General features: G+C 44.2%; 2 protein-coding genes across 3 annotated transcripts; both read left to right on the forward strand.

Moving 5' to 3' along the window:
• The first annotated feature begins 309 nt into the window (after positions 1–309).
• Positions 310–4,391, forward strand: gpn2 (GPN-loop GTPase 2). The gene is made up of 5 exons (XM_022753437.1): positions 310–1,185; positions 1,350–1,506; positions 1,695–1,855; positions 3,412–3,542; positions 3,749–4,391. The coding sequence occupies exons 1-5, from the start codon at positions 766–768 to the stop codon at positions 3,819–3,821; spliced, it is 942 nt and encodes a 313-aa protein (XP_022609158.1). The 5' UTR covers positions 310–765; the 3' UTR covers positions 3,822–4,391.
• Positions 4,392–7,302: 2,911 nt separating this feature from the next.
• Positions 7,303–24,135, forward strand: LOC111227684 (AT-rich interactive domain-containing protein 1A-like). 2 transcript variants are annotated; one of them, XM_022753316.1, is made up of 20 exons: positions 7,303–8,404; positions 10,953–11,171; positions 11,304–11,927; positions 12,062–12,157; positions 12,977–13,217; positions 14,215–14,304; positions 14,411–14,581; positions 15,137–15,470; positions 15,619–15,764; positions 15,858–15,943; positions 16,077–16,286; positions 16,433–16,637; positions 16,819–16,972; positions 17,108–17,277; positions 17,388–17,580; positions 18,580–18,705; positions 19,486–19,582; positions 19,772–20,615; positions 20,735–20,865; positions 20,963–24,135. In XM_022753316.1, exons 1-20 carry the CDS (start codon positions 7,490–7,492, stop codon positions 22,844–22,846), a joined length of 6,936 nt encoding a protein of 2,311 aa, XP_022609037.1. In that variant the 5' UTR covers positions 7,303–7,489; the 3' UTR covers positions 22,847–24,135. The 2 variants fall into 2 exon arrangements, with proteins under 2 accessions (XP_022609037.1, XP_022609038.1); XM_022753317.1 differs by having other exon boundaries at positions 16,837–16,972.
• Positions 24,136–24,381: the final 246 nt, after the last annotated feature.

Below are 24,381 nucleotides of genomic sequence, written 5' to 3' on the forward strand. Positions count from 1 at the left end.
TCAAACCATTCATTCCAATTGTGCTGAGTTGAACTCTTTACTTTTTATATGCTTAGTTAATGTAAGGTGAAGTCAGATTGCTGACTCACCGTCACACAGAAACTTGTTTTCCTTTGTTAATACCTCATATTAGTATGGAATCGTATGGGCTGTCTGTATTAAGTATGTAACATAAGAACCAGGCTGAAATAATATATGAAGTTCTGTGACATAAATCTTAAATTCGCGTAGAACTCCATATTAAATGAAAAACACTGCTTTTATTTTGGCACTTCGGTAACCCGGATGTGTTTCAGAGTAGATTAGCATTTTAGCTATCGACCATTGTACGCATGCAAACATAACGGCGGTACATGGTAATTATTTATCCGTATTTGTTTAATTTAGAAATTGAAGTCAATAACAATGTAACTAAATTGTCGCTAGCGTTTGTTGAAGCCCGTTTATGTTGCACACAAACTTTAACTAAGACTAACTAGATAACGTTAGCCAGCTCACTTCATTAAAGTTAACTTTCCTGAGCGCGTAACATTTCGTTATTGATCGTTGGGGTTTATTTACTTTATTAACTCTACTTGAGTTTAATATAATAGCAATTGTGAGTACGAAATAAAGGCTCAAATTGCCTCGAGCCACTGACACTGACTGGGGTGACTCTATTAGCTGCTGATATCCTGCTCAGGACAGCACATGTGGCTCCTCTCACATCCTGGTCCCATCTAATGTGAACCTCTGCAGCCCCCCAGTCTCCTTGGCACTGAAACCATGTCCAGCCAGACAGGAGCAACCCCCCCTCTACGTTTCGGCCAGGTGGTCATTGGACCCCCAGGTTCGGGTAAAACCACTTACTGCCAAGGAATGCAGGAGTTCCTGACTCACCTGGGACGGAAGGTGGTTGTGGTGAACATGGACCCTGCAAACGAAGGACTACCATATTCCTGTGATATAAATATCTCAGAGCTGGTCACTCTGGACGATGTCATGGAAGGCTTGAAGCTTGGACCCAACGGCGGGCTCCTCTACTGTATGGAGTATGTTGAAGCAAATCTGGACTGGTTACAGAACAAGCTGAAACAGCACAGTGACTGTTACTTCTTGTTTGACTGTCCTGGACAGGTGGAGCTCTACACCCACCAAAATTCAGTAAAGAATATATTCTCACAGTTGGCCAAGTGGAATTTCAGGGTGAGCTTCTAATGCATTCAGGGATGGGAATGATCTCATTTCCCCTGAGCCTTAAACCAATACTTTATCCATATAGTCATTATGCATGCAATAAATATGAAAGTGATTTCCCCTTTAGATACGGTTTATGAGTGTTGTTCTCCCCCACTTTCTTGCTTCTTTAGCTAACAGCAGTGCACCTTGTGGACTCTCATTACTGTGCTGACCCAGCCAAGTTCATCTCTGTGCTGTGTACCTCCCTGTCCACCATGTTGCACGTGGAGCTGCCCCACGTCAACATCCTCTCCAAGATGGACTTGATTGAGCAGTATGGCAAACTGGGTGAGGGCTATTGGCTTTCCAAAACAAATATTACATATACAGACAGAGGATTCTTGTATTTTTTTCAGGCATGCACCAATAATTTCACAACTTATTTAGTAATTGATTGATTTACTACTTAATTGACTAACAGATAATATTACCTACCATGGTAACATTTTGTTTTTCTCATCTGTATTCATGTACAGCCTTCAACCTTGACTTCTACACAGAGGTTATGGATCTGACCTATCTTCTTGATCACCTGGCTGCAGATCCTTTCTTTAAAAAATTCCACCATCTAAATGAAAAGTTGGCAGAGGTCATACAAGATTACGGCCTCGTCTCCTTTGTGCCTCTCAATGTACAGGTATGACTGCTCTTTCTTGTGTATTGCAAAAAAAAAAAACCCCAAAAACCCCACATTGACTCAGGCTCAAAACATTTCATAATACTGGTGGTACATTCTAGCCAATAGGACCTAATATTGCTATAAATCTGCAGAATTACTATATGGTTGAGTACATTAAGTTAATTAAGTAGATTAATTAATTGAGTTGAATCTCTGGGGATTTCCTGATTCAAAAAAAGGGCTTGGGTGGCTCAGGCTGGTATAGAAGCAGTTATCAACATTCTGAATTTAATTTAATAAAACATCATTTGAAATGTAATTCATGTAGTCCTGTAGTTATTAGAGGTATATAATGTAACATATTTTCTCTAGCAGCTTAGTTTGTGTGCAGCGCTGCAGCTACTTTGTGATTGTGTGATGAGAAAGAAAAGCATGGCTCTAGCTCACTAAAATAGGTTACTGCTCAGTGACTACCAAGTTTAATGTCTGCTTTGAACTAAATCCAGAAGTCACAGCCCTAATGTAGCCTGACCAACTTTATCAAATATTGCTCTGTCATACACAGAAATTAGGCTTTGAAGGCTCAGTTTCTGCGTGTAGCACAGAATACCTGTGAAAGATTGTAAAAGCTTCTTCAGAGAAATAGTTTTTCTTCCCCAAATTTAATGTTTTCTACTAAAAGCAAGCCAAATCTTTCTGAAAGGTTGGTGATGATAATCATGAGTCGCTTTTAGCATTTCATATTGAAGACCAGATCAATTTTGTGCAGATGGATTGGACTGGTAAAAGGCAGTTGGCTGTCTGCACATTGTATTCGTTCCCTGACATTACTTCTTTATGGAGACTGATTTCATCCTGTGTGTGTCAAGATGCAGGAGTCTAGACCATGGTGCCATCACTGCATAAGGGACTAGTAATGTATACAAATGGCACGTTGGCACTTGGAAAATGCAGCCTTCATGCATTTATAGGTTTTCTACATCCTCTTAGTTAAGAAGCCTAGTAGCCTAAGAAACTAGTTACCTTGGTTACCAATGGAACTTAACACAGCAAATTTAAAATTCTGAAAAACATTTTTGACCTTGAGAAAGACATGTTGCTAATCTCTGAGTTGGAATCAAGTGAAGTTTGGGGTTTTATGGCTTTATATGCATGTATATACATGCATAGTTTATAGTGTGTTTATCTCAGAGTATCAAGCCTCGATTAACAGAGAACAAGGCAGGAAAGGCTGCATTGCCACATTTCCAAGAAGGTTTCAAAATCTTTTTCAGGAAGGTGCCTTCATGCCGCAGCTCAGGCAGTTAGAGAAAAAATAGGGAAAGAGAATTGGGACATATGAGACACATCAGATATTACACAGACTTGTGATAGGATTACTGCTATATACCTTATATACGTACTTTATGTGTTGTCTACTGATTAGTCAGAAACCAGAAACACAGTTGTCTTCAAACAGCACAGTAGCAACGATTCAGTGAGTTTTCTCTGCAAATATTTTGTCAGTGGGTAGTTTCAGTGAATTTCTACAGGAAAAAAACTCCTCGATAAATGCTTCTATTTTCTGTTTCCAGGACAAAGAGAGCATGATTCAGGTCTTACGAGCAGTGGACAAGGCTAATGGCTACTGCTTTGGAGACCTGGAGGAGAGGAATCTGCAGGCCATGATGTCAGCTGCTGTGGGGGCAGACTTCCAGTTTGACTCGTATCCTTTCCTAATCATTGTGGTGACTCACTGTGACTCATCTGGTTTAAAATCAAACTTTAACATTTACGGGACGTGGCTGGAAAACTGAATACTTTGAGGTGTCTAATAACTTACAGTTGATTATTCTAAATGTAACCTGGATCTTACCATACACATTTTAAATTGTCTTATTTTGTTGTTTTCCCTAACAATTGACCCTCTAGTACTCTTGGAGTGCAAGAGAGGTATGTTGAAACCAGTGGAAAGACTGTGGAGGAGGAAATGATGGACCTGTAAAACGGACAAAACTGGTTGCCTTTTTAGCACCAGTATACCAGGGGAGTCTTGGCAACATCCATCTCAGTTGGCATGAATACTGAGCCCCTCTCTTCAAAAGCAGTGGAGAAACAGGAACTAAATTTGGTTGCTGTAGATGCTTCAAGCTTGCACCATTCCTCATGAAAATCACACTGATGACTGAAATAGGGTAAATACTTAACTTTGCTTTAGTTATAATGAGAGAAGTGTGATTTCATTTTTTCTACTGCCATCTTAATAGACAACAATAAAGGACATCTTCAAGGGGTGCCAGTACATTTTATGAAAATGTATCAAATGCAATGGCCCTCATTTTTTTTTTTTTTAGTATGTTTGATACTTGAGGCCCTGATATTTTTGAGGAATTAGAGGTAAATTTTCAATGGAAAGCATTCAGTGGTGAAGGTCCATATAGTAATATTCATTCTAAAACAAAAAGTGACTGCAATAAATGTAGACTTTGGTTTATGTCTTCTCTCTGGGCTGGAAAATAAAAGATTCATGTTGGTATTCCTTGCTGCATCTTTTAGATTATTGGTGCATAAATCAAGTCTGTCTGAGATGTGTTCTGTTTCTTTTTCTATGTTTTTTTTCTTGTTATTATTTTATAATTTGGTGAAGAACATTATGGCAAAGATTAAACAGGACTTGGACTTTCCTCATGCGTAAGCTCCTGCCATGTGCATACTGTATATTAGTTCGGAGGATGTCTGACAGGAAGATGCGGAGAACAGACAGTGTTTTTCCCTTGATATGCAGTGGAATATAATGGAACCTGACAACTGCCAGTGCCTCAGAGGTCCAAGTGCAGTTGGATTGTGCTTGTGTATGTGTGTGGGGGTGTGCATGTGTGCGCGTGTGTGTGTGTGTCTGCAGTGAATGGGTAAATATTAACATGAATACTACATCCTTCATGTTATAGGACAAATTGTGATAGTTCTCATGTATAGGTCAAGTACTAAGCCATTTAATATCCAACCAATTTATTTATTTTACTTTTAAGAATAGACTATCTGAATGTCTTAAAAAATATTGTACCACATATAGTCTTATGTCAAGCATAGACTGGTAATAATAATATCAACAGAATCACATTTTTCCACAACTTTTTTAATCAGTTAAAAAATAGATATTGTGCAACATGTAGAGTAAAATTGAAGAAGTGTGTTAACCCATTAATCTAAAGCTACTGTGGGCTACTCAATAAAAACAGATGCTTAATATCGATAGAGTATTTTTGAGTAAAAAAAAACAAACATCACAAACATATCAGAAGTAGTAATGACTTTGGACAACAGCGAGTCTTTGTACGTTGGTTCTGTCTTTTGTCCTGCAGATGGCGCATGTGCTTGCAAATCCTTCTCCCGGATCCACAAAAGTCTGCTCCGGCTTTCCTCAAAAGCCAGAGCAGAAAAATTAAGTCAGGCGGGGAGAGGAAGCCACATTAAATCTGTGTTTCTGCACAACTGGCCCTGTGTCTGGTCTCTGGGATGGAAGACCCTCTGTCTTTCTAAAAGCATATAAAACTCAAAACTTTAGATGACTCTTTCTGATGCTGCTGTTGTGCTCCTTCTACACCGTGCAACCCAATTTCGAACCTAACATCCGCATTTTAATTTGTCCTACAACCAAGGTGTAGACACAACCATACACACATCTTTTAACATGAGGCTTCATGTGCGTGCACGCACTTCACATGCTGGGTTGTAGTCGAGACTAAAATAAAGCGTGATCCACTTTGCGAGCTCGCACTGATGTGGGAACTCACATTAACCCTGTGTGGTTTGATGTGGCTGGGAAATTATATGTGGACAGTTTCTTGCCTGTAAAGCTCTGCTCTCCGTGCATTAGGGGGGTGTGTCAGGCGGAATGTTAAATTGTGTTCCGATGTTTGTACATGTGATCAAGTATGCCTTCTCACTGGTACTTCCTGCCTTTTTTCCCCCTATAAGCCCCCTAGAGGTAGGTGTGTGTGTGTGTGTGTGTGTGTGTGTGTGTGTGTGTGTGTGTGTGCGTGCGTGTGTGAGAGCGAGAGAGAGAGAGCAGAGACAGTTTCTGTGTGCGTGTGTTTGTATGTGCGCGCGCATGTGTGTCGAGAGTGAGAAAAGAAACCGAAAGGCAATCTCGTCCCACTTACACCCAAAACCTGAATTGTAATCAATACTAAATCGAACTATTAAACGCCTCATAAACCTTACAATGTCTTTGCATTTCATTATTTGAAAAAAAAAAAAAAACTCCCTCAGCTTCGCACACACACTTCTCATTACCATCCCACCCCTGCTCAATGCTGTGCACACACCCTGTGCGTTTTGTGGATGCCAAAAATGTCTGCTTCATTTGACTGAGAATAGGAGGGGGGGGACAAATGCCCCATTTTTCTAATTGTTGGAAGACTTTGAAACTGTTCATGCGTCCTCTGTCTGGTAGATATGGTCTGTGTGTGTGTGTGTGTGTGTGTGTGTGTGTGTGTGTGTGTGTGTGTGTGTGTGTGTGTGTGTGTGTTTTTCTGTACGGCGTAGTTCAATGTTAGTAGGGTGAGAGAGAGCTGGAGCCTGCGCGCCCATCCCCCCACACTCAGCAGAAGAGTGTTTCTGCTGGAGTGAGAGACAGACAGAGAGGAGAGGAGAGGGGGTGGTAGAGGAGAGCAGAGCAGGCAGCAGGCAGGGGAGGGAATAAGAGGGAATGTGCATTGGTAGTCTCGTTTGCTGCAAGGCTTCCTCCTTCTGCTCTGGAAAAACCTGTGTATGTTGCCTTTGCTTGTCTAAATACCTCTCGGAATCACTCGTGGGAATGACCTAAATCAGTACACATAGGTAGTTTTTGTTTTGAGCTGAATGTATTTATAAACATGGCAATTACTACTCAAGTAAAAAACAAGTATAAATCATAACTGTATTACAAGCCAGGCTAAATTAACTCATTTCAAGTAGTTTCCACAATTCAATTTATTTAATTCCCACCTTACAGGTGTGCAGTACCGCTCCTTGTATGTGCAGCTGTGGCATCCACATCAATGTAAACACACATACACTTGAAAAATTATATATTTCATTAGATAATTTGTTTCCCCTGCACTGTAGACTCATGTAATTCGCCATGCACATGGGTATTTTTGTAATGTACAGCCTCTTGGAGGTTTTATATAAAGTACAATGTTTTTATATGTTGGTAACACAACATTAATGAGTTGTGTGAATATAAGACTCTTCATGTGGAGAAAATATTCCACCTATTGGGGAGGGAGACAATATGAGGTTGTAAGACATTAGGTTGTAAGTCCACTCCACATTGGAGAAGTTATCCAGTCCGTGTTTTGCAACCATCTGTGCGGCTCAGTAAAATGGCTGTATCTAGCGGAGCCTCGTGTTGGTTGGGTTTGCTCCCTGCCTCTACCCGGGCTCAGTAACACAACTCCCACAACAATTTCTGTCGCTTTTATACGCATTGTATGGAGCCTCCATCATCTCTCTAACCCATTTACGGAACCGGAACCGGGGGGATGGCTGCCGGATTCGGTCCGGTATAAGGGGTGGGAATGAATCGGCACAAGGATAAATGGTTATAAACAATTATTTATATTCAATGCTAGCTTGTGATTGTGACTGACTCGCCGAGAGAGGGAGAGAGAGGTGGGGGGGTATATCATGGCCGCTCAGGTCGCCAGCGCCGCCACTCTTAACACTAGCCCGCCTTCCGAACTCAAAAAGCCGGATCGAGACCCCAAGGAGGAGTCGGTACCGGGGGAGAAGCAGTCAGACAAAAAGCAGCCGGGCTTAGACAGCGGATCGCCGGGCCGGGGGGATCTGCAGGACGGGGCCGACGGTGGAAATGCAGGGGGAGGAGGGGAACCTGAGATGAAGAACGGGAATGGGAACCCGCCCAGGGCTAACAATAATAACCAGAATGACTCTGTTGGACCGGAGGGAAATAACCATCCCGGTTTGGTGCATCACCACGGCACCGCTTTTCCTCCACCTTCGTACGGATATAGTCAGCACTACGGTCGGGCCCCTTTTCATCAACATGGCGGACAACAAAGCCCTGGCATGGCAGCTGCTGCGGGTCCGGTCGTGCAGTCGAGCAACATGATGGACCCGTATCAACCTAATTCACACGATCATGGCTTTTCAAACCACCAGTTTAACAATTACAACCCATTCCCGAACAGGACTCCCTATCCCGGCCAGGCGTACGCCATGAACTCCCCTCGCAGTACCCAGGCGCCGACAGCTGGGGGGCAGCCAGCTAAGCAGCAGCCACCAGCGGGAGGACCCACGGCGATGGCTGGATCTTACAGTAACCAGAGATATAACATTGGAAACCCTCAGCCTACATCCACACCGACACTCAACAAGCTCCTAACCTCCCCCAGCTCTACGCGGGGATATCCAAACTACCCGTCTAGCGACTACAGTAGCCAAGAAGGAGCTAGTAAGGGACCAGCAGACATGGGCAGTAGCGGTCAGTATGGAGGGAGCAATCCGGGTTGGCAACAAAGAAGTCATCACCCCTCGCCTATGAGCCCGGGAAGTGCCGGGCAGCCGCTAGTTAGAAACCAGGTAAAATCACATTATTACAGGAACATGATGTGGGCTTTAGCACGTCTCCTTCCCTCCTCCTAGCTAGTTCACAACGTAGCAGGCCAGCCATTGTCTGATACTAGTTCGCAAAGACTCTAAAATGGCTGCCTCTCGTGTGTGTTTTTTTCCTTCACACCAGACCGTTAAATAATTGTTTTTTAAATGTATAAATGTATTTAACAATATAATAGTACCGCCTGAACATATAAGTTGTTGAATCGATGTAAGGACGTTCAGGGAGCCAAGAAGGCCCGACTTTGAAAAGGGGCGAAAATACTCGCCGAAGAGCAACGGCTCGTTTTTTTTTCTCCGATAGCGCTGGCTACTCGCATTATACGTTGAATTTACAGTGTATTGTGCTATAAATGTATTTAAACGACACGTGTATATAAACGCAAACGTGTTCGCAAACATATTAGATTATGGTAGTTGCTTATACGCTCACATATTTATTGTTTTCTTGCCCGCTAAACTGTAATTTTGTGGCCATGACGGAGGGAATATGTTGCATGCCGAATCAGCCTCTCGTGGTTAGTTAAATGGCCCATGTAGCTCCAGTTTAAATAACTTAAATGACATGTAAGATGTCAGGAAAGGATGTAAATTGTTACATATTCATCATACATTGATTAAATGCGTTTTCCTGTGCTGATAAGCCGTTAGACTTCCCATGCATGCTGCCTGTAAACAGTCAGCTCAGCCATATGAGTGAGTGACTGCAGCCTGCAGATTGCAGTTTGCACTGGGATTTGAATTGTGGAGGTAAAATCCTGCTGTCAAAGCCAGGAGATAGTTGGTCTTGGGTTGACATGCTAGCTGAAATCTGATTGGCTCCTCATCCGCTGCTCATGGCCATTTATAATTACATGTGATGCAAGGCAACAGTTGCTGATAAGAAAACACAGCATTAACTCATCATAGGGTCACCAGAGGTATTGCTGCTCCACTCCTCTTCACAGCTCCACTTTTCACAATAAAACATGTAGTGTTGGGGAAACTGGGATATGGGTAATGAGTGGTTTTATATTTTTTAATTTATCTTTTGGCAAATATATCCCAAAATTATTAACACCAATATTAAAAATCTCTAATCTCTCTAATCAACAGACATGCAGCATGATTTTAATGCTCCCATCAGAACCAGTCCTATCACATACTTTGTAGGTTAATGGCTGAAATATGTGCTCCTATGACAGCTGCAGCTTGCATCATTGTATGTGACAGTTAGTGTTGTGTTGTTTTATATGAAATCCAAATAAAACCATGTAACAGCATTATTATAGCCATTAAATGTTTACAACATAATGACTTATGACAGCATCTGCTGTTCCACTAGTTTTTTAGTTATTGATTTACATTCCACCTTACTTGTTATTGTTGATAATTTATAGGTAAACAAACTGTAGGCTGATAGACAGCTTTGTTTTTTTCATGTTGTAACTTTTTACAAGGTATCAAAATGCAAATTTCAGCTCTGCCCATGAGGATGTGTGTGTGTGTGTATTGCTGCTGTGCCTAGCATGCCACACAAGTTTGACTGTGTGACTGCAAAGAATTCCCCCCAATCCTCCCCCCAAGCCAATCAGAAGGCAGTCCACCATCTCTCACCCACCAAGGGAGTTTCCTCTCTGTCTTATGCAGATTAGCCATGTGCTGCTCCTATTTATTTCACTTCATTATCTTGGATCTGCAAAATGTCACGTAAGGCATTTTGCATACTATTTGTAAAGGGCTGTTGTTCAGCTGAGGAGCCTCTTCTCACCAAAGTGCACATGTGGGAATTCACTTGACCCAATGTAAGGGTATTCTTTAGATTTTCAAGTAGATGTTCTTTGGCTGAAATTATCATAAAATTCCTGACTTTTTAGTGTCAAGTAGTTTTGGTGGAAGTGAGGAGATAATTGGATCCCAAATGTAAGGTTCTAGTACAGCTTAGCAGTAAGCTGAAGATGCTGATGATTTAGACATAGCACCTAGTTTTTACATGAAGAATGTTTATACTAACTGTTGAGTTAATGACTGAGTATGCTTATGTACATTTCTCACTCTCTCCGGCTGTTGTCAAAGTACTTCCTTCATTTCTGATGTCATTCATCCAGAGCCAAGCTGCCTTCTCTGGGGGAAAAAAAAACTACTTGGACCAGGCTCAAAACAGGAGCACAGCTGGGATATGTTTAAGATTGGGCAGACTGCCCTCCTTTCGAAAGTAGATATATATAGCTCTGTTGACTTCCGAAACTATGGCAAAGTGAGGTGAAAAAAAATCAGTGTAATGACCGTGGGAAATAAGGTGAAAGAAGCACAATTTCCTCATTCACTGAAGTTTGTTTTTCACGTTTAGTCCTTCGAAAGTTACACACTGCAGCCAAGTATTTTATGGACATCGAAGAAAACACTGTAATGGCATAATTAAGTTATTTAAGAGTGTGGAGGGGTGCATGTAAGTTGTAGCACTCATTATTTAAAATTCTCCTGTGTTGTTTGGTTGCTGATTTAAGTTGTTTCCTCATGTTCTTACCATGTGTAGCCACCTGGTCCCATGGACCCAATGGGAAAAATGAGAGGTCAACTATACGGAGCAGGCAGTCCATATGGTCAGCAGTCGCAGCAGGGGCCTCCCACGGCTCCACAACAGGGGCCCGGTTACCCTGGCCAGGGCTATGGCCCACCAGGTCCCCAGCGTTACCCAGTGGGAATGCAAGGACGTGCCCCTGGAGGCATGGGTGGCATGCCATATGGTCCACAGGTATTTCATAGGAGTTCTCTTATTCATAAATAAGTCCTTAGTGTCTTGATTTATTTTATTTATTTATTTGACCAGTAGAAGTGTTTTCTACACTTGTGTTTGAAGTCGTATGTGTTTGTGTACTCTGTTTAGATGGGATCTTATGGACAGCAGGGACCAGGAGGCTATGGATCTCAGGGCCAGGGACCGTATTACAGCCAGCCTGGCCAGGCTCCTCATCCGAGCCAGCAGCAGACCCCCTACTCCCAGCCCCCACCAGGACAACCAGGTGGCCAGACACCTTACCCAGGGCAACCCCACCCTGCGCCAACTTCTGCTCCTCACACCCAGGGAGGACCACCCTATCAGCAGCCCCACATGCCCCCACAGCCCCAGGGGCCACTGCCAGGCCCATCCCAAGGGCCCCCACAGGCTCAGCCACCTTATTCTCAAGCCTCAGCCCCACAGTCTGGCCAGTCTCCCTATGCTCAGCAGCAGGGTCCTCCCAGTCAGGCCCCGCAGCCGCCAAGTTCCCAGGCTCCCCCTGGATCGCAGGGCCAGCCCAGCTACCCAGGATCCACACAGGGGCCCCAACAGCCCCCCTCACAGCAACAGCAGGCACAGTCTCAGCCTCCACAGCAGCCACCAGGACACAGCCAACACCCACAGGGCCAGCCTGCAGCATACCCACAGAACCCTCAGCAGCAGCAGCAGCAGCAGCAGCAGCAGCAAGCACAACAGTCACCTTATCAGCGCTTTCCTCCTCCACAACAGCAGGTACGAACCTCAGTGTATCATATCATATTCGGTATCATATTCATCATACTTGGTTGTCCTCCTGTGTGTGTTCACATGCATGTGTTTCTGTGTCTCTGGCAGTACACCTAAGCATGTGTTCTGTTGTCTTTTAGGAGGTATCCCAGGACTCATTTCAGTCCAACGCCCCTCCATCCTCTCAGCCTAAATCTGGCCCAGAGGACAGTCAAGGCCGCCCCTCCAGCCTTCCGGTCAGATACGCTTGTTATATCACTGCTTGAACATGAAAATCTCTATTCATACTGTTTTTTAGCTTTCCTACCCTAATGTTCGAGGGCTATTTTCTATCTGTGTCTTGTAGTTTTTATTATACAGGACATGTTCATTTTACTACTTATCAAAAATACAATAGTGTGATCCTCGTTATATTTAAAAACTCCCATGGTGTTACTTTGAAAGCTTTGGTTTTGCTGCATGCTTGTATTGCGGCTGCTGTGCTGTCCGCCCCTTGATGATTTTAGACGTTGTGTGCTGCTGCACGTTAGCACTTGTTGAGAGACAGCTGTGTGGCTGATTCATGTGGGGAGGAAAGGTGCTGTGTAAATGAGTAGAACTGAGATGAATACAAGAGAGTTTGTTTTTGTATTAAATCACATGGCAAGGCTGCTGCTACATGCTGACTCAGCTCGCATCCTACAAACCTTGGTAACCATGACAACCCTCTGCACTAATGCACACTCATTTTTTTTTCTTTGAAAGAGATAAATAAGGACAAAGGCCTCTGGGTTTCTGTGTGTACGTGTGTGTATAGTATTCGTATGTGTGCCACTCGTATCTTAACAACAGAGATGGAATAGCAGCATGCTATTACTACAGCCAGCATATGAAATAAACACTACAATATTAATAATACTTATGAATAGATATGAGTAATCTGTTTGTAAAAATACACAGCCCGTTAAAATATATAAGAGCTTAATCTTCTGAAACCATAAGTTGTCGTTCTTCCTTCGTCTCTACAATACCCTGTTTGCTGACTCTACCTCTGCTCCTCCTTTCTGTGTTTTCAGGACCTGTCAGGGTCCATCGATGACCTACCTACAGGTACAGAGGGCGCCTTGAGTCCCGGCGTGAGCACATCAGGTGTGTCGAGCAGCCAGGGCGAGCAGAGTAACCCGGCTCAGTCACCCTTCTCTCCTCACACATCTCCCCACCTGCCAGGCATCCGAGGGCCTTCACCTTCCCCAGCTGGCTCCCCTGCCAGTGCCAGCACACCCCGCACAGGACCGCTGTCACCCGCCAACATGCCAGGTGGGCTGATCCCTCACACACCGAAATGAGACATATGATCAGTGATAGATGTCTGAAATTTCACAGAGATGTCAAATTACTGATGGTTTTGGTCTAGTTAAGTTTACATTTCAAGGGGAGGTGCACTTCATTTAAGTTCTATCATTAAGTTCTTGAATTTTGTCAGCATATTTGATCGTCAAAACTAACAACAACAAAAATAAAGCTATAGTTATACAAACTCATATTCTCAAATTGTGAAACCCCGATTTTCCTGAGCTTTAAAGTTTGAATAAAGTTTCTACACACATCATGACAACACCATTTTCTATCATCTTGTTCTCAAACATCACAAACCTCATATAATGCTTTCTATATAGACCTCATAGCAATTGTTAACATTAAAGATATCCTGTAATTACACTTTGCCTCAAAATTCAATCTGATATGTTTGGATTCCTCAGTCATTCTGGGATCTTGGGAGAATGCTAGTTCAAAAAATACATTTCAGAGGAATGACCCAGTTGGTGTGGCGGGTTTAAAGTTAGTAAAAATGTCTTTGAGAATGTCGGGAGGTTGATGGTGCAGATTGGTCTGACAAAAGTCAGACAACAAAACAAAAAAAACCACCGAATGTGAACCACTGCCACATTTGTGTTACTTGTCGTGCTTTTTACGTTGGTGTAAATACATTTCTCAAATGGTAAAAAAAAAAAAAAAAAGTTTCCAGTAAAGTGTTTTTATCCACCCACAATTTTTTTTTATCATTTTCTCAGCCAAATGCATGTTTATAATCGAGTAATAGTTCCCAACATCCTACTCACAATGTGCTACCTCTCAGGTATCTGGTGGGATACTCTACTGATAATGGTTTTGGTTTCAGTTTTGTTCATTGTTTAAGAACGTGGCCTCTGTCAGAATAACCATGTTAGCTACTTGAAAAACCACAGTGGCGTAAAACTCAGTACTTATACCTTTTTTGAGCTCATCCTAACTTAATTTAAATATTATTGCTTAGGGACCCAGATGCCTCCCCGGCCGTCAAGTGTTCAGTCAGATGGAAGCCTACACCCTGCAATGAGCCAGTCTCCTATGGCCCAGGACAGAGGTATGCTGCAATCTAAACGCAAAGGGTTCACAGAGATTAACATGTCAGGAGTGTTTGCTGTAGTATCTGAGTCTGAGCAAAGTCTCCCTCTCTTTCCCTCTTTCAGGGTTTATGCAGAGAAATCCTCAGATGCCCCCTTATGGCTCCCCCCAGTCAGCCTCTGCACTGTCGCCACGCCAGTCCTCAGGGGGACAGATGCATCCCGGGATGGCCCCATATCAGCAGAACAACTCCATGGGTGGCTACGGGCAGCAAGGAGGACAGTATGGCCCCCAAGGTGCGTACTTTTGAATCATCTCTGTCAGGGTTGGACTTGAAGAGAGAGAGCTTTGTTTTATTTTGAATTTCTGTTACAACCTTGTGAAAAGATTCATTGAAATGGGCTTAAAGGCTTAAATTTATAAAGGTTTCCCACTTAATTTACTTTTCTTTTTGTAAAGTTTTCTCATATACACATTTCCCATTAGACAAACCTATGGAATATATCTCCCTGCCTAATAGGAATACCATGCTAGCGTTGGTCCCTCCCTCTGACTCTGTTGCAGCTATTTATAGCTGTGAAGCAGAGAGTCAGCTGACGTAGCAGAGCCTCCTGTCAGTAGAGCTGAGACTGTGACGAAGGCTTGTTGCTCAGGGTGCATAGCTCTCTGTACTAGCACACTGTTGGGAAAAAGTCTGCCTCACACAGCTCTTTAGGAAAAGACTTTGTCATAGCTATAACAAACTGCTTTAATGTTTAGCACAAATAAACTTCTGGATATTAAAATGATTTAACAGCTAGAGCCAGGTGATTACATTAACTGATTTCTTTTTGTTACAATGTCATCCTTAGGTTATCCCCGTCAACCTGGCTACGGCAACATGCCTAACGCCAACTACCCCGGGCCAGGCATGGGCCCAATGAACCCCATGGCAGGACAGGGTGGGGGGCCACCATATGCTGGCATTCCTCCAGGAAGGATGCCTCCAAATCAAATGGGGGCACGTCCCTATGGCCCAAATATGGGTCCCAATATGGGCCCCAACATGGGTCCAAACATGCCTCCTAACATGGGCAACATGCCACCCCAGGTGGGCTCAGGAATGTGTCCTCCTCCAGGCATGAACAGAAAGCCCCAGGACCCCGCAGCCATGCAGCACCCTGCCACCAACTCCATGCACAACAGGTTGGTTTATGTTGGATCCTCAAGTGCCTACCTTTTATTTACATCACACAACACTTCTGATTGACTTATGCTTAAATATGAGAGCGCTGTACCATACTTAGTCACTGTTGTGCAAACTAGATTCTCATATATTCTCTCCTTCATCCAGGATGCCTGGTTACCCCAACATGTCTCCAGGCATGATGGGGTCCGGTCCGCCTTATGGCCCTCCCATGAACAACATGCCTGGAATGATGAACACTCAAGGTGGATCACCTTATCCTATGGGGCCAAACATTGCCAATAACTCAAGTGGTAAGTTGTACAGAGATAACAGCACCTAGCTTTATTTTATTTTTTTATGTAGTAAATGTCACAGCTAATTCCAATCTCCATCATTGTCTCTAGGTATGGCCCCCAGTCCCGAGATGAACAATAAGATGAATAACAAAGTAGATGGGAGTGGAACACCTAAGCCAGAATCCAAATCTAAGGTAACCTCTCTACTATTTGCTGCAGCAGCAGTATTTTTGAAAGTCTGGCCACCTCAAATGTCTTCTTTTGATGCATCTGTAGAATTTCCACTCTGTTTTGAAATTGTCTTCTCATTTGTCTTGCACAAAACAGAAGTCCAATTCTTCCACCACAACCAGTGAAAAGATAACACGGCTGTATGAGTTAGGACCGGAGCCAGACAGAAAGATGTGGGTGGACCGTTATCTGGCCTTCATCGAAGAGAAAGCCATGGGCATGACCAACCTGCCCGCTGTAGGACGCAAACCCCTCGACCTCTTCCGGCTGTATATGTCAGTTAAAGAGATCGGCGGCATGACACAGGTTAATATGGCCTTTATAAACAACAATGAATCCCAAAGTGCATTTATTCCTTGCCCCCCCCCCCTTTCTTTCTTTCTTTCTTTCTTTCTTTCTTTCTTTCTTTTTACTGTATTTGTTCTAATCATGTCTTGTTCTGTGTGTCTCAGGTGAATAAGAATAAGAAATGGCGTGATCTGGCCACTGCCCTGAATGTGGGTACATCCAGCAGTGCTGCCAGTTCTTTGAAGAAACAGTACATCCAGTGTTTGTATGCCTTTGAGTGCAAAATTGAGCGCGGTGAGGACCCTCCTCCTGAGATTTTTTCAGACAACAAAAAGAACCAAGCTGCTAAGGTCCAGCCACCCTCTCCAGGTTAGAGCTGTACCCATGCCTTTTTTTTTTCACATGAACACATGTATTTCAGTGCAGTTCCAATTCAGTAACCCACATCCAAGCACTTTGAAAACCAACAAAAATACATAACTGGTTGTGTTTGCGTGCCATTAAAGTCTTGTACTTTGTCTGTCTGCTCCTCTCTTATTTCAAACTGAAGCGTCCCTCTGCTCCACAGCTGGGTCAGGCTCTCTACAGGGTCCTCAGACACCCCAGTCCACCAGCAGCTCTATGGCTGAGGGAGGAGACTTAAAACCTCCCACCCCGGCCTCCACTCCTCATACCCAGATGCCCCCCATGCCACCCGTGTCCAGGTGACTCTTCTTTAAAGTTTTACCAACTTCTAAAATACATTAAAAATAAGAGAAACTAATTTCTTTCTGCCTTCTCTTCTGTCTCTCCCACTTACTCCTAATTTCCCCTCCCCCTCACCTTTGCTTCCCCACTAGGAGCAGCGTTAACCTGCAGGACCCCTTCTCTGAAGGAAATGACCCTGCTTTCCCCAGGAAGAACATGACGCCCAACTCAGCCTATCAGCCTGGCATGAACACACCAGACATTCAGGGCCGCATGGGCACCTACGAACCCAACAAGGACCCCTTTAGTAACATGCGGAAAGGTGGGCACACTGAATAGACTAGAGCTGAATGGATCATGTTATCCTAAATGCTTAATTACCCGTTCAGTTAATCACACACTAATGGGCTCTAACTCTGAATGCATTTGCAGTCGGGGAGCAGTTTCTACCTGCTAACCAGGGCCCTAACAGCGGGGTGGGTGACCAACAGCCGCAGCAGCCACCACAACAGCAGCAGCAGCAACAGCAGCAGCCTCCATTCAACAGAGGACCACCTGGGGCAATGGGCACAATGCCAATGGGCCCCAGACAGCAGTATCCTTATGGACCAGGCTACGACAGGAGGTAAGAATTATTGAATGGAAGGTCATTGAGGTTTGTGTGATCATAGAAATGTCTCCTGGTTATAATCAGTAGTGTTAAAACTTCCCGTGCAGTTTAGAAAAAAATGAATAACCTATTGGAATGAATTCGTTGAGAAATGCATAGGAATTTACTGGCTTCTTACTCACTTATTTATGCATTGAGTTGATGTTGTACTGCTGAGGGTTGTCACTGTGTTGTTTTGGAAACAAGAACAAAATATAATCTTTTAAGTTCAGCAACACATCTGAAAACGAAAAGGAAGATGTGGTTGGTCTGTGGTGCATGTGTCATTTTGTTTTCATGTTTCTCCGTCCTGCGAGTGCTCCATTTTACTGTCGTTTATGAAATAGTCATGATTCATGAAATACTGTGTGTTGTTTCATTTTATCATTCATTCAGTAGTTATTCGTTTTGATTTATGTTGCTCTCTGACATGCGGATACTGATATTTTGTCTTTGTGCTAGAAGAAGGGTTGTGCAGTGGATTTGTGCGGCGCTGAAAAATAAGTTAACGGAAATGATAAGCTGTAAATCGTGGAGTCTATATTTAAAATTCTAAATATCTAAGTGGTGGTGATTTAATTTGGTTAGTTGAGACACTGAAAAAGCCTTGTCCTTACCAATTAAAGTTCTGTGTGATGTTTTTCCGAGCACCACAAATAGCACTATTTTTGTCGACACAATATTGGCAAATTGGTAAATTCTCTAAGTTGCTCATGTCAGTATTTTACCATCAAACACTGTTTAAAATAGGCCATCAAAGAAGTAGTCGCCCACTTGGGGCCTGTCTGACTGTTAGCAGTCATAGGCTGAGGATGGATGAAAAAGAATTGGACAGAATTTTGAAGTTGTGATTGTAACATGCGTTATCCCATTGATTTTTTTTCTTTTTAATGAGCCATAGTATAGTTTGTATGTCTGTGTGAAGCTAAATATGAAACAAAAAACATACCAAGCATATTGCTCTGATTTTCCCAGATCGGAGCAAGGAATGGGCCCAGAGGGCAACATGGGATCCGGTGCTCCTCAGCCAAACCCTATGATGCCTGCCAACGCCGACACGGGGATGTATTCGCCAAATCGCTTCCCACCGCAGCAGCCACGGTCAGTTCACATAGCTTTCATTTGCCAAGCTTCTTAGGTTTAAAGCTCCTGTCAACGGAAACTGATCATTCTTCATGTAAAACAATATATTGCTTTTGTGAATCCTAAGGTAAAAATGGGCAGCTCTTGGAAGATTTCAGAAATACTGGAAATATATGAAGATTCTTAGTGTTGTTACAAGACTACCTCTTTCACCCAGTTGTACAAATTAATTTCACATTATTTTGACATTTATTATCTTGACAAACACTTCTCATCAGTACATGATCACATCATAAACATTAGAATTATTGTTGCCATTCTTCTCAGGTAAAATATTTGCTCCATACTTTACGTAATCTTCACAGGTCTGTTTAAGATTGTATTTTAGATGCGGTGATATGACCACTGACAGTTGCATCGATTGAAATGTACATTCAATTTGAGTCCCATATAAAATGTCTAGGGGGTAGTATTATTTACCACCTTGTAAACAGTACAGTTGACAAAAAGGATTTGGTATTTATATTCAACATTTACATGTTCCTTTTATATTCAAAAAACGAAACATTAATACAACTGAGACTGGTATAATGGAGATTGAATATAATTGAGTGTGAAGCTGTAAACAAGCAAACCTTGTAAGTGGATATGTTTTATGTTCGTAAATTCATCACTATATGCCATTATACTCACTGTGTGTCTGATTGTACATGTGTAACAGCGGGGTTTGTCTTAACTGAGCGAGGGAGAAATGCATAACATTTTCATGGTCAAACTGACTGGTCATAATGTTTGCAGGCATGATTCCTATGGTAATCAGTATACTGGACAGGGAACGCCCCCTACTGGCTCGTACCCAAATCAGCAGCCTGGAATGTACCCACAACAACAACAGGTAAATGATCCATCTGCACGACACTAACTCACTGTACACTGGGATGTAAATAATGTCAATATTTTTCAGTATATATTCCTTTCTCTTTGATGGACCTGCTATCATTAGATCTAGTTTTGAGCAGGACAACATTTTTGCTGAAATTGTGTAAAACAATTGTGTATCTGTGTACCTTTTTTAAATGAGCAGAGTTACAAGCGCCCTGTGGAAGGGGGTTACCCTCCATCAAAGCGTCATGAGACGGAGTACAGTGGGCCATACCCAGGTGGACAACAACCACCGCAGCAGCAGCAACAACAAGGAGGCGCCTCTGCACCCTCTTCAGGACAGCCGGAGTCGTACAATCAGTACAGCGGCAGTGGGCCCTATCCCGGCTCTGATCGGCGTCCACCTGGCCCAGGCAATCAGTTCCCCTTCCCCTTTGGTCGTGAACGGATGCAGGGAGCGACAGGGCCCAACGCTCAGCCCAGCATGCCCCCTCAGATGATGCAGTCAGGCCCTGAGGGTCCTCAGGGAGGCATGTGGCAGGGACCTCGAGACATGAACTATCAGAACTACCCCAGCAGGCAAGGTGGCCCTGGGGGTCCACCCCAGGGACCCGGTTACCCTGGCATGAACCGCTCAGAGGAGATGATGTCATCAGAACAACGCATGAATCATGATGGCCAGTGGGGGGGTCAGATGGGCCCGCGGCAGCCTCCCTATGGTCCAACAGGGCCTGGCCAACCCATGCCTCGTTCAGTACAGTCCAACTACCAGCCCCCTCAGGGTGTGCAGAACCACATTCCACAGGTGTCCAGCCCGGCCTCCATGCCCCGCCCCATGGAGAGCAGGACATCACCTAGTAAATCTCCCTACATGCACGGAGTAATGAAGATGCAGAAGGCTGGCCCTCCAGTGCCTGCATCTCACATAGTGCCCCCTCCGGTGCAATCGCCTCTAATAAGGCGAGACATGCCTTTTCCCCCGGGCTCTATAGAAGCTACTCATCCTGTCCTGAAACCACGTCGGAGACTCACCATGAAAGATATCGGTATGACTAGATTACGAATAGCGAAAGCATTTCGTGTCATTAATCATTATTATTGACGTTTGTGAGCGTCATGCTCAGAGAATACTTGGTACTACTTGTTTTTTGTCCTGATTTCTTAGGAACGCCGGAGGCCTGGAGAGTCATGATGTCATTAAAGTCCGGTTTATTGGCTGAGAGTACATGGGCCTTAGATACCATCAACATTCTCCTGTATGATGACAGCAGTATTTCCACCTTTGATCTCAACACGGTGAGACTTAACATCGAGCCCTTACCGATAATTTATAGCAGAACATCATGCATGGTCATCGTGTCTAATATTTTCTATCTTTCTTCCCTTTCCTCAGTTGCCTGGCCTACTAGAATTGGTGGTTGAGTATTTCAGACGCTGCCTCATTGAAATCTTTGGCATTCTGCGGGAGTATGAGGTTGGAGATCCTGGCCAGAGGACACTACTTGATCCTGATGCCTTGAAACGAGACTGGGACAGCACGGAAGAAGAGGAGCCACGGGCTGAGGACATGGAACAAGAGGAAGAGGATGACGAAGAAGAGGAGGAACGAGAAACTGAGGGGCCGGCTCACGTGAAAGTGGAGGAGGAGCAAGAGCAGTGCTCTAAATCTCGGGGTCGAGATGAGAAGACAGAAGATGAGGAGAGGAAGAGCAAGGGCTCCTCATCTGAACAGACAGGCTCATCGCAATCCTTACCTGCCCACGAGAGACCCAAACAGGCCAGCAAGTTTGACAAGTTTCCCCTAAAGGTGGTACGAAAGAGAGACCCATTCGTGGCTGGCCAGTCTAACAATCACAGCAAACCGCAAGAGTTTGACAGTGGGTTACTTCATTGGAGTGCTGGAGGGGGAGACTCAACAGAACACATCCAGACCCACTTTGAACCACGCAAAGACTTCTTGGAACCCCGAGAACGAATACCTGTGCCCCCAGTTTTGCTGAAGAGACGAGTCCCAGAAGAAGACATACGGGAAAACTGTTTGCCAACCGAGGAGGAGAAAAGGAAGCATCAGGATGAAGAAGAAAGGCCAAAAGACACATCTTCCTCAGACAAAGCAACAGTCTCGGAGAAGGCCAGCCCCTCACTCAGCAGCGAGGAGGAGAGGAAAACGAATTCTGAAACAAAGACAGTAGAGAAAGGTGCGACAAGTCACCAGGAGAATAATAGACCAATCCTTTTCTCCGGCAGTGTTTTAGCCCAGCAGGCACAGCAGACTGGCACCATCCTGGAGGATGAGCCTCACAGTAAAGATGAGGGGCCGCTCATTGCACTGGCTAACTGGCAGGATTCTTTAGCCCGCCGCTGCATTTGTATCTCCAATATTGTCCGCAGCCTCTCCTTTGTGCCAGGCAATGACCACGAGATGTCCAAGCATCCAGGGCTGCTGCTGCTACTGGGTCGCCTGATCCTGCTCCACCACAGGCACCCTGAACGCAAACAGGCCCCACTCACCTACGAGAAAGATGAGGATTCAGATGAGGGAGTGGGCCAAAGGGATGAATGGTGGTGGGACTGCTTGGAGCTCCTGAGGGAGAACACACTGGTCACTTTGGCAAACATCTCAGGCCAACTGGACCTTTCTGTCTACCCCGAGAGCATCTGCTTGCCTCTGTTGGATGGTCTTCTCCACTGGGCTGTCTGCCCCTCAGCAGAGGCCCAGGACCCCTTCCCCACATTGGGCCCTCACAGTGCTTTGTCACCTCAGAGACTGGTTCTGGAGACGCTAAGCAAATTAAGCATCCAAGACAACAATGTGGACCTCATCTTGGCCACTCCACCATTCAGTCGGTTGGAGAAGCTATATGGAAACCTGGTGCGGCTAATTGGAGACAGGAAGGTTGCAGTCTGCAGGGAGATGGCCGTGGTCCTACTGGCCAACCTGGCCCAGGGTGATACTATGGCAGCCCGAGCAGTCGCTGTTCAGAAGGGCAGTGTGGGCAACTTGCTGGGTTTCCTGGAGGATAGTCTGGCTGCCACACAGCTTCAGCAGAGCCAGAGCTCTCTACTACACCTACAGGGGATGCACTTCGAGCCCACAAGCCCGGACATGATGCGGCGAGCTGCCCGGGCTTTGCACGCCTTAGCCAAGGTGGAGGAGAACCACTCAGAGTTCACACTACACGAGTCCCGACTCCTCGACCTTTCAGTGTCTCCCCTAATGAACTCGCTGGTTTCTCATGTTATCTGTGATGTACTCTTTTTGATTGGCCAGTCATGACAGCTGTAGGGAGCCTTGGCTCCACTTTTTGGGGGTTTTATCCCCAATCCCCTCTTCCCTGGTAACCTGGCTTGTGTGTGTAACAGGGCAAGGAAAGTTCAAGTGACTGTCTTTAATTTATGAAAATCCTTCAGATTCCATTCTCTGAGCCCTCCCCAGGCCGTCCTTGCTGGAGGAGGGTAATCACAGAGCTGTGGTGGATTACAAACCAGAGAGATGCCCACAAAGTGACACTACTTGCAACATGAATGCCAACTGGACGACACAGAGCAGAGCACCACGGTTGGGAGACTGTTCTGCACTTGGGGGAAAGTACTTTTTAATAAAGATAAATAAATGAATAAATAAATAGCTGAAAAACAAAAACTGTAACCAAAGTTGCTGTCTCGTTTACAGTGAGTTTGGGAGACACAGTGTGCCCTAGCTCTCCCCTCGAGGGCACAATGAGTCTGTAACTGGTTGACGTTCAGAGGTGAAGCAGACTGACAAGTGGCCTACTGGTTATAGTTGCTGTAGTTGGATTTTCACCAGTCAGCCCGACAGTAGACAAAGTGCTGTCAATAGACACCTTCACCAGGGAGGCCTGTGCAGTGTGCAGTAGATTGTAGGACATTTTCTGTACCGTACTGCTCTTGAGTGTAAGCATTCTGTAACACACGTTTCACACAGAAGCTGACGATGCAGCTCTTCTAGAGTTTTGAGGTCATTTTAGTTTGGTGTTAAACAGAAAATGGCTTTCTTCCCCAAAGTATCAAGAACCTACAACACCCTTACCTCCTCTTATCCCTTGATTGTATGAATACCCTTATGAAAAGAAATCACCTCTTAGGACTGGTTTTCAACTTCAAATACAGCTTTGCTGTGGTGTATATATAATGTTGTACATTACACTTCCTTTCTCTGTGTCTGTCTCTGTCTGTGTCACTATTCTCACACTTATTATTGGTGAGGGATGGAGGCTGACTTGTGAGTTTGGTCCGTGACCTCCAGTCCCTGCCGATTAGACCCACTCCTCTGGTCTCTCCACAGCTCCGTAGTACGGCAGACACGGCTCAAACCTGTTATCTCCTGGTACAACAAAAATAAACTAGATGAAGTACACATTGACAATTTTTCTCCAGTCATGGATTCTGCATATTTGTATTTCAGACTATGTAGCTAAGACAACATGTAAATTCCTCCCTTTCCCTTTTTTGGCTCAATGAATATCATTTATTCAGTATGAAATCTTTATACTATATGTTCCACGTGGTAAGAATAAATGTACATTAAATCTTCGTAAGCTGTTTGATGGTTTTGTTCTTCTGGAATAATTACCTCTTCTGGACAAACAAATCAACAAACAAATGTGAGAGTTCACACGAATTGAGCTCCAAAAGAATTTTAGAAATAAGTGTCCTCACCTCTGTGCTCAGGAAACATGGTCCCTCTTGGCTGACTCATCCATTAATATGAAATTCACTGGGTTTGTATTAACCCTATTACAGTTTCTGTGTTTCAGTAAACTGCACAAGTGTAAGAAAAGCACTTCAGCC

The sequence above is a fragment of the Seriola dumerili genome, unplaced genomic scaffold, assembly GCF_002260705.1.
Source record: "Seriola dumerili isolate Sdu_G_001 unplaced genomic scaffold, Sdu_1.0 BDQW01000191.1, whole genome shotgun sequence".
NCBI classification, from domain to species: Eukaryota; Metazoa; Chordata; class Actinopteri; order Carangiformes; family Carangidae; genus Seriola; species Seriola dumerili.

Excerpts from the sequence above, each read along its gene's own strand:
- gpn2 (XM_022753437.1), top strand. The coding sequence starts at position 766 with ATGTCCAGCCAGACAGGAGCAACCCCCCCTCTACGTTTCGGCCAGGTG. Across the intron at positions 1,856-3,411 it reads TTGTGCCTCTCAATGTACAG|GACAAAGAGAGCATGATTCA; the intron begins GTATGACTGCTC and ends TTCTGTTTCCAG. Across the intron at positions 3,543-3,748 it reads GCAGACTTCCAGTTTGACTC|TACTCTTGGAGTGCAAGAGA; the intron begins GTATCCTTTCCT and ends TTGACCCTCTAG.
- LOC111227684 (XM_022753316.1), top strand. The coding sequence starts at position 7,490 with ATGGCCGCTCAGGTCGCCAGCGCCGCCACTCTTAACACTAGCCCGCCT. Across the intron at positions 14,305-14,410 it reads TCCTATGGCCCAGGACAGAG|GGTTTATGCAGAGAAATCCT; the intron begins GTATGCTGCAAT and ends TCCCTCTTTCAG. Across the intron at positions 16,638-16,818 it reads GGTCCAGCCACCCTCTCCAG|CGTCCCTCTGCTCCACAGCT; the intron begins GTTAGAGCTGTA and ends TTCAAACTGAAG.